The sequence below is a fragment of the Pygocentrus nattereri genome, chromosome 25 (genome assembly GCF_015220715.1).
Source record: "Pygocentrus nattereri isolate fPygNat1 chromosome 25, fPygNat1.pri, whole genome shotgun sequence".
Taxonomy (NCBI): Eukaryota; Metazoa; Chordata; class Actinopteri; order Characiformes; family Serrasalmidae; genus Pygocentrus; species Pygocentrus nattereri.
Genome location: NC_051235.1, coordinates 24080803 through 24090474, shown reverse-complemented (window position 1 = coordinate 24090474; position 9672 = coordinate 24080803). Strand labels below are relative to the sequence as shown.

The window sequence follows — 9672 nt, the reverse complement described above, 5'->3', positions numbered from 1 at the left end:
TTCATGATGGATGGGCCACAGAAGAATGGGTCCAAAACTGAAATGACTTTGTAAAAACTCTGGTTATATTGACTTGACACACATATTTTACCTTTAATGTAAGTCAATGGAACCAGATTTTGTTCCCCAAGTCATTTTGCACTGTTTCTTTTGGTCGATTCATCATGAAATTGACACACAACATAAAAGCTATATATATAAATGTGTGTGTGTGTATACATATATATATATATATATATATATATATATATATATAGTATTGATAAGTCTGGGCATTGTTGGTTTTCTAAGTAAAAATAAGCTAACACAACCTCTATGGAGAACACACTTAAGCATATTTGATGCACTATTACTGATTATTTACTAAATTTAACATTGGGGAAAAAATAAAACACAAAGTCTGGTCTGGACAAAGTTAAGCCATGTTTCATTATTTATTTTAAATAAAAGAAATAGTAAATTTGCAGAGAAATGTCATAATTTAATTTGATTGAAAATATGTATACACACACACACAGATACACATATATAAGCATTCCATTTTGTTTATAATAATAGATACTGCTCTATATGGCCCTATTTATTAATAATCTGAAAATGAATGCTTGGCAAAAATGTATTTTCAATTATATTAATCTGCTGGCTGGAGTAAATAAATCTCTGTAGGTAGTCGAGAGTCCTGTAGATTTCTAGCTGCTCTGTTTCTGTACTTTTTAATGGACTGATTTACTGTAGCTCACCTGTTCTCGGTCAACAACCACACATAAAAGCTGCCACAGGCCACCTGCAGGAGCCTTTTGTGTGCAATGTTTGGAATTGTTTTTGAAAGAGTCTCTATTGTGCAGATTGTGCTGCCTTGTTAATTTATTTTTTTACATTTCCTGTCCATTAACTTCCACTTACCAAGCACGTCTTACGCTCTTCACTCTTCATTACTCTTTCTTTTTAAGAGCTCAAGCTTTAAACACTTTAAGACTTGGACATTGATCACTCAGTTGAAAAACAAACAAACAAATAAACAAATAAATAAATAAATCTTTGCTTTCACTGTTGTGAAAAGACCTGACCCCATCATGCAGGGCAGTAATTTGACACAAAATTTAGTTGACTTATTTACTTGCCTAGAAAACAGGGACGCTTTTTCTTTTTGGGGTGGGTAGGTGTGTGTGTGTGTGTGTGTGTGTGTGTGTGTGTGTGTGTGTGTGTGTTGGGGGGGGGCAGTTAAATTCTACACACTCATAAATAAAGGTAGTAAACTATCACTGAGGCAGTACCCCTCTTGTCACTGGGGTGGTATCAAGGGTAAATCTCAGTACCTTTAGTCAGGGATCATAATTGTGTGATCCTGTTTTCTAAGCTGTACTGACTCCACACACCCCGTCTCGTCTCCAGGCTTTTATTTTATTGTTCTATTTGAAATATTAGGTTATGGAAACGTTCTAAATAGGCATTTTTCACCTGGAAATACTTCACAGCTGAAAGAGTTCACTGTTGCACCTTTGAGGTACATTTAAATTGCTTGTACCTTGATGAACAAAAAATGCACCTGCACAGAACCTTTACTTCTAACAGTGTATTAAATGCAGTAATGAATGAATCAATGAAAGAATGAATGAATGAAATGTACTTGGTTTTGCCAAATCACTGTTTTGAAAATACATAAGCTGCCCAATCAAAAACATCAATCAACCAATCAATCAATCAATTTAAAGAAAAGTAAACTCTTATTAATTGTCTTGAGTTGGATTTTAGGGGGACTGAGGCATGTATGTAGGAATATATGTACAAATAAATAAACACACACACACACACGCACACACACACGCACACACACACACGTAAGAGAACGTCGCAGTTCTACTAAGCAGCCAGAAGAGGGCGGTGCAAGATAGAAAACTATACACCCACCGCGTGAAGGCGGAGCTGCTTCTGTTCTTTGTGTAGTCCAGTTCAGGAGCAGGAGAGAGTCTGAGCTGAACTTACAGGAATTTAAACCGAATGACGGTGTTTTGTGTCCGTCGGTCTGAATACAGTAAATCGTTCAGAGTCAGTGTGTTTAGGTGGACAGGCTGGTGTCTGAGCTTTCTAAGAGAGAATTCCGCTGAGAAAGAGTTTCTCGAAGAGATAATTTTCCTCTTCTTGTCTGTGTTGCTGATTTTATTTATTTCCATTTTAGTGGAAGCAGTAAATATGAACTATTACCCCGGAAACCAGGGCTCAGCATGGGTTTGATTGCTGTGCAGGGTTTCCTGCAGGCCTGCAGTGAAATCGCCAGCTCTTCACCTTCTGACCGCCGCTGTGTCAGTGATGCCCGGGTGTGAAGCCCATCAGTTCATCCGCTGTTTGCACCCGTGTCGTTTCCGTTGTCTCTCCTGATTATATCACACCCCGTGTCCAGGCCTGGGTCTATTCCTTTATTTCTTTGTTTGTTTGTTTGTTTGCTTGTTTGTAGCCAAGCAGCTCCTTGTTTACGGAAATGTCGCTACGCTCAACTTCGATTTTACAAACATGAAATAGACGAACGAAGGAAGAAATAAATAAACGAGCGCTCGTGATTTTGGAGCTCAGCGCGTTAAAGCACAGCCGATAAACGGCCGAGTCTTCATTCACAGTTTTAAGGGATTAATCACAGATTTAGATTTAGATTAGACTCTGAATGAGATGGTCTCACAGCCCGAGAACAAGACGGCCGGTTTGCGTCTTTATTCGTGTCCAGCAGTTAAACGTCGTCTGATGGAGAGAAATAACAGAACTTGTGAAACAGTTCAGATCCGAAGCGGCTGGATTTTGTATGTTTACGTCCTGGAGGCGTCTTAAAGGGTCAAAGACGTTTAATCCGATGTTATTTCCAGTCGTTTACTCACCACTCAGGTTAGGTTTTCGTTAAAAGTCCATGAACTAACTTTGCTATGAAACACTGAGCGGTAACTGCTCAGATGCGTTTGATCGATTTAAAAAAAAAATCTGCAGATTTTTACCCAGACAAGAAATTATGCACCAAAAAAAGGTCAAACTTAAAAATTTGAGTGGGTTCGGCTCAAATCAGAATAAGGAGTAGACGGCTGGGTCAGTTTATACCATTTTACAGCAACAGTTTCGTCTGAAAAACGTTTTAATAAGTATAAAGCTTCAACAGCGGCTGTTAACATGATATAGGCACTGATTGATTTATAGGCACTGATTAATCGCCTTAAACCCCACCTGGAACTGCACTCATGGCCCTTTAAGTGTTCTTCAGTGACGGGAATGGTTCCATTTAGAGCCATGGCTACTGTGTAGAACCATTTCATGCTGAAGTGGTTCTTTGCATGGTGAAAAGGTTCTTCAGGTTGAAGGATACAGAACCTATTTAAAATGGGTTCTATATAGCAACAAAAAGCGTTCTTCTGATTGGTACACACTTAAAAAGATGGTTCTTTAAGGGTTATGTAGTAAAGAAAAAATGTTCCATGAGTACCATGAACACTCAGAACCCTGTGCATAATGACTGTGAAAAGGTTCTTCAGTCTGATAGAGAATGTGCTGTAGATGGTTCTACATCTGGTTTCTATATGGCAACAAAAAGGGTTCTTCTGTTGCTACAAGCTCGACGTGTAACAGTAGACGAACCCGTTTTGGTGCTGTGTAGAACTCTTTTCGAAGAGGTTCTATTTGGAACCATGTGCAGCACATTCTCCATCCATCTGAAGAACGGCCATTCCGTTCAAAGAGCACTTGAAGGACTTTCTTTTAAAGTGTGAACTAAACGAAATGAGCTAAATTCGCCCCAGGTCACCCCGAAAGTCTGACCTCGCTGTCGGACAGTGTCTGAGTGTATAACGTGCTGATGTGATGCGGTTTAGTCGTCAAAATCTAAGCTGTGAGGCGTTTATCAGTTAAACCGAGGCGGTCGCCGCCCGACAGTCGTGCGCTCCGTTCACTACAATAAGAGTGATAATACTCCATGGGTGTCCTCCGTTGGCCGCATGCCAAGCGCCTGCGGAGCGCGTCGGCCTTTGTAGTGGCTTTGTCCCAAACTGAGAGCCTGTGAAAACCTCAGTACGGTCAGAACTGACCCGTACAGTGGTGCTGTAGGCGTTACACTGAACTGAACTGCCGCTGGGGTGGTGCACATCTGTGCACACTATTGGGACAAAAGTATTGGGACACCTACACATTACACCCACAGGCGCTTTTATGACCTCCCGTTCTAGCAATAATATGGAGCTGCAGCTATAACAGCTTCCACTCTTTTGGAGTGTGTCTGTGGGAATTTCTGCCCGTTCATCCAGAAGAGCATTTGTCAGACACTGATGTTGAACACGAGGGCCTGGTTTGCAATCTCCATTCTGTTTCATCCCAGAGGTGTTCGGTGGGGTTGAGGTCAGGGCTCTGTGAGGGCCGGTCAAGTTCTTCCACATAGCTGTGTCTTCATGGACCTTGCTTTGTGCGCTGGGGCTCAGTCATGCTGGAACAGAAAGGGATCTTCCCCAAACTGTTCCTACAAAGTTGGAAACATAGAATTGTCCAAAATGTCTAAAGCAGTAAGATTTCGTCGGAACTAAAGGGGCTAGTCCAACCCCTGAAAAACGACCCCATAGCTTTGTCCCTCCTCCATCAAATTTGACAGTTTACAGTCAGGCAGGTAAGGTTCTCAAACCCAGACTCGTCCATCAGTCTGTCAGATTCGTCACTCCACAGAACACATTTCCGCTGCTCCAGCTGCGACGCTTCACACCGCTCCATCCGATGTAGGGCTTGCAGGCAGATGCCTGGCCATGGACACCCTGCCATTAAGATCCCAGTGATATTGACTAAATGCGCTCCATCCGGACTCCTTTTTTATTTTTCTATATCAAGACCTTACTTTATGAAAATCTATAAATATGCGTATTTAGTGCACTTTTAAAACTCATTCGAATTACACAGTGGGACCTTAAGACCACTGATATAAAGTTGGGGTACATTTACATTGTTTGTACGTTGATGAACAAAATATATCTGTACAGTATGTTGAGTTTTCTGAGCCCCAGTGCAAAACAACGAGCTCCACCTTAAGAAAATTAACTTCAACTGATAAAAATTGGCAATTTACATGGTTACATGGATCTCCTACGAAGCCTTGCAGTACAAGATAATACCAAAAATACATACTTTGTTTCAGTGGAGTCATTATAGAAATGATACATAATGAAGACATTACTTTGAGTTTTTTTTTTTTTTTTTTGGGGGGGGGGGTCCAAAAAAATAACCCTGGATAAGATGCATCATGAATGAAAGGGAGAGTTACTTACACAAAGTTGATCAGGGCCAGTAGTTGGACTTTATTATTATTATTATTATTATTATTATTATTATTACTAGTATTATTATTACTACTACTATTATTATTGATGCCCATAAGTAATTTGATCAACAAAGTCTCCATCAGTCTGAAGAACCATTTCACCATGCAAAGTGACATTTAAGCATGAAATGGTTCCATACAGAACTCGTGGGTCTAAATGGAACCATTGCTTTTACTAAGGAACCCTTGTTTTTTAAGAGTGTATGCTTATTTGAGATATTTCTAGATGATCCTCACTTCCATTCACGAGCTCATTATCCTCTTCAGGCCAACACCGGCGTTTTTGGGGGGTGGGGCTTCCACACGAGCGGACCAATCAGAGGGCGCTTCTTTACCAACGCAAGCCAACAGCTGCCTGGAAGCAGCGCTGCAGGGATATAAAAGCCCCTGAGAGGCGCTGTAGGTCGAACACCGACGCCAGCCGAACCGCACTAGTCTTTACGCGCCATGGCCAACGTGGAGGTACAGAGCGTCTTGGAGCGACACGCAGCGCGGAGGACGTTTCCTCTCCTGGCCCGGACCAAGGCCTGCCGGAACCTCTTCGGCCCCGTCGACCACGAGGAGCTGAACCGGGAGATGAAGCAGAAGCTCCAGGAGATCTCGGACGGAGAGCGCAGCCGCTGGAACTTCAACTTCGAGCAGGACTCGCCGTTGCCTGGGAATTACGAGTGGGAGGAGGTGAGCGCGCGCTGCCTGCCGGCCTTCTACATGGACTCGGTGCGGTGCGGCGCGAGAGCGCGGACTGCTTTGCCTCTTCTCGATAATAAAGTGGAGTGCGAGGGGAAAAGCGAGGAGCAGGCGCGCGAGCGTCCGGCCGGCGAGGTGAACCAGGAGAACCAGTCTGGAGCGCTGAATGGCACGTCAGCGTGCGCGCGCAGACGGAGGAGGACAGGGTCTGTCCCAGATTCTCCACGAAACAACAGCACTCAAATCACAGGTAAGACCTTTGGTAAAGGTGTTATTAGCACTATTAGAGTGGTTATTAGTAATGTTAGTAATGTTATTAGCCCACCATTAGAATCAGTATAATTACACCAACACTACAGTGAGTTTAACCAAGGGCATATTGTGTGTATTATTATTATTATTATTAGTAGTAGTAGTAGTATTAGTAGTAGTAGTAGTAGTAGTAGTAGCACGCTAAACGTCCTGTTGTACTTGTTGTTATGAATGGTTATGTTAATAATAATAACAATAATAATATTTATAATAATAATAATAATAATTATTATTATTATTATTATTATTATTATTATTATTAGCAGCAGCAGCAGCAGTAGTATTGTTATTGTTACGGTGCTCTAATCATCTCTCTCGTGTCTCCAGACTTTTTCCCCAGAAGGAAAAGACCTGCAGAGCGGAAGCCTGAGAGCCCCTCACTGCCCGTTGAAGTCACTCCGCGCAAGAGAATCAGATGGTGAGGAGCTTTTTCTCCGCTTATTTACTTCCAGCTGAAGCCTCTCTGGAGGTGAATTACAGTGAAATGAAGTCTCTCTGTCTTTAATCTTAGCCTGTCTTTGTTCTCTGTCCTGTTTTTTGTTTGTCAGATATAAAACTGTTTTTCTGAAAACTAACTGCCGTCCTTTGCTTTATTTGCAGATGTTTGTGGAAACGCAGCTCCTGTGTTTATCTGCTGAGCGGATGAAGGACACAGTGAGGACGACACAGCCTGCTTTCTGTTTATTGTGATTTGATCTGTAATTATTTTCTCTCTCTCTCTCTCTCTCTCTCTCTCTCTCTCTCTCTCTCTCTCTCTCTCTCTCTCTCTCTCTCTCTCTCTCTCTCTCTCTCTCTCTCTCTCTCTCTGGTGTATGTAGCAATACTGGCTCTGCCAAAACGGACTCTGTTGCAGTGTTACAACCTTTTAAACGGTGCAATTTTAATTTCCACACTTTGTTTTTTATTTTTTGTGATTGAGTGTTGTGTAGGCTAGACCATAGAAGCCTGTTTCGTTCTCCTTTTGAATAATATGCTAATTTATGTTCTGGTTATTTATGATCCAAGATAGTTTGGTCACTTCTTTATTTACAGTTATTGTTTATTTACTGCAATATTTTTAATTTTATCTTGTGTTTTATTTAAGTTCTTGGGGGATGTCATGCAAAGAATGTTTCTGAGCCGATTGTTTAATATATAAATATATATATTCGAGCTTTGTATTGAAATGCAAAAACAAACAAAAAAATAAATTCTATTTTTGTTTACATGCTGGCATTGTCTCTTTTTTGAAGTGTGAGAAGGGGGGGGTACAGTATTTGGGGGTCGGGTGTAAGACATGTTTACCCTGAACTTTTTTTTCTTGGATGTGTGTTAGTAAAGAGGACTTTTGCTCGTGCGCGCGGCGCACTCAGCTGTTGTGCGCGCGGCGCTGATAGGGAGGAGGGCAGCTGCGCTGTGGTCAGGATTTAAAGGGCCTTTTCTCTCCATAATGAAGGAGGCAGGTGCCCTCGGAGCCCCGCTTTGTCCCCGTAAGACCTTCATTCTCATCCCCCTCTCAGAGAGCCCGCTAATGAAACACTTACCAAAGGCAGCGGGACAAAAAAACACGCAGACTCCTGCTACACGGCAGCCACCTGCCTCCCCACCCCCACCAGCACAGATCCTGCACACATAAATACCCCTATCCCCACCCAGCACCGACCCCCACCCCCCAACACACACACACAGGGATCCTACAGACACTACACACACACACAAATACGCCTTTTCTCACACACTCCTATAATCACTCCATACGTAAACACATCATCTGAATAACGTAGTGGTATGAATGAATATACTAATATACAACAATAAATAACCATAGCCTTTACAACTCTACATAATACAACATCAAAAGAAAATAAAAATAGAAAAAAACAAACAAAAAGCCCCAAAACGCCACAACAAAAACAAATAAAAAACAAAAAGTTACCCACAAAAAAACTATAATATAATATAAAATACATATAAAATGTACATATGTGTGTGTTAAACGACTCACCTGCGAACTCGAACGAAGATCAACAGCAGAGACTGGACGGACTTTTATTATGCATATAATTTAATGTTGTTTTTATTTGTTTTTTTTTTCTCGTCGGTGAGTAATCCTTTGAACACAGGAACTTTTTTTTTACTTTTATAACTCAGTTCAAGTGTTAAGAACAACACAAATTAAGAACGAATAATTAATTAAATAAATAAACAAATAACGGTTAAAAACGTGCCATGTTTTAATGAGATTAAAGACGTAAATCTGAATTGATCAACACCTCTAGAAACGGTTTATTTCACTTACATCCCTTAGAAAGTTTTACTTTCATCGTAAAGACCCGGAGCCGCTGGACGGGGCGGCGGTCAGAAAAGGGCGAAATGCGGAGAGAACTTCTCCCCGTTATTCTCAACTTTCGCTTCAGTTCAGGACTAAAAATGTCCGATTCGGGCTTTTTAACAGAAAGATTTCTCATCTTCACCCGCGAGTCATTGCCTCCTTTCTCTCCCTCCTTCTTTCTTTCGTTCGTTCTTTCTTTCTCGTCGTTCTTCTTTTGAGTCTAACTGTCTGATTCTAGCAAAAGTCGGGATATTTTTCTGTTTCTTTGAGTAAATTGAACATTGAGGCTCTAAACGTTACATATAAACGAAATGAAAAGTCAAAGCGAGCGATGCGGGTTTGTGTCTTCAGTCGTTAATCTTTAATATTGAAGTCTGTGGGTGGGGTCTCGTCCGCTAAAGGCTTTTTTTGCATTTCTTTGACCATCTGGCACCAAAAACAAGGCGAAGCGGAACAAAGGGAGCCAAAGGCGAAGCGAGTGCCATCATTCACCTGCAAATGAGCTCGTGGCCCTTAATGCACACTCCTACTGCTCCTACTGCTCCTCCTGCTCCCAGTGTTCCTATTGCTCCTATTAATGCTCCCACTGCTCCTATTGATGCTTCTTCACATACTGCTGTCCAAAATCCCCCGTTTGCTTCTAGTCGCGTGCGGGAGAAACCAAAGATCTGCCCCTGCAGGCCTTCAAAAAGCAGCCTGGGGATTGGATGTGAGGGATTGGAGCCCCCATCTAACTAGCTACTGATCAGAGGCTCCTCTCAGTATCAGCTGATGGCATTAAATTCCCAAATCCAGCTGAAGGATCAGTCTCTGCCTTAGCGATTTAAAAAGAAAAGACCCTCCTGGCCTTTCATCATCAAAGCTGTTAAATGGTGAAAACCACACTGAAAATCCAAAGTGAGATGTGGATATAATGAATAGTAATGGATGGAGGTGCTTTGGTTTTGTATTGCAGGTTTATAACAATAACGATGATAACATTAGGAGTAACTGTGATTTTATGTGGCTGGTGTAGCTGAAACCTGTTTTTTTGGGT

The 9672-nt window shown here is 41.7% G+C and overlaps 1 protein-coding gene across 1 annotated transcript; it reads left to right on the top strand.

Moving 5' to 3' along the window:
- The first annotated feature begins 5725 nt into the window (after positions 1 to 5725).
- Positions 5726 to 7498, top strand: cdkn1ca (cyclin-dependent kinase inhibitor 1Ca). Its single transcript, XM_017716436.2, has 3 exons — positions 5726 to 6263; positions 6653 to 6743; positions 6926 to 7498. Coding segments are annotated over exons 1-3 (582 nt in total). The 5' UTR covers positions 5726 to 5773; the 3' UTR covers positions 6927 to 7498.
- Positions 7499 to 9672: the final 2174 nt, after the last annotated feature.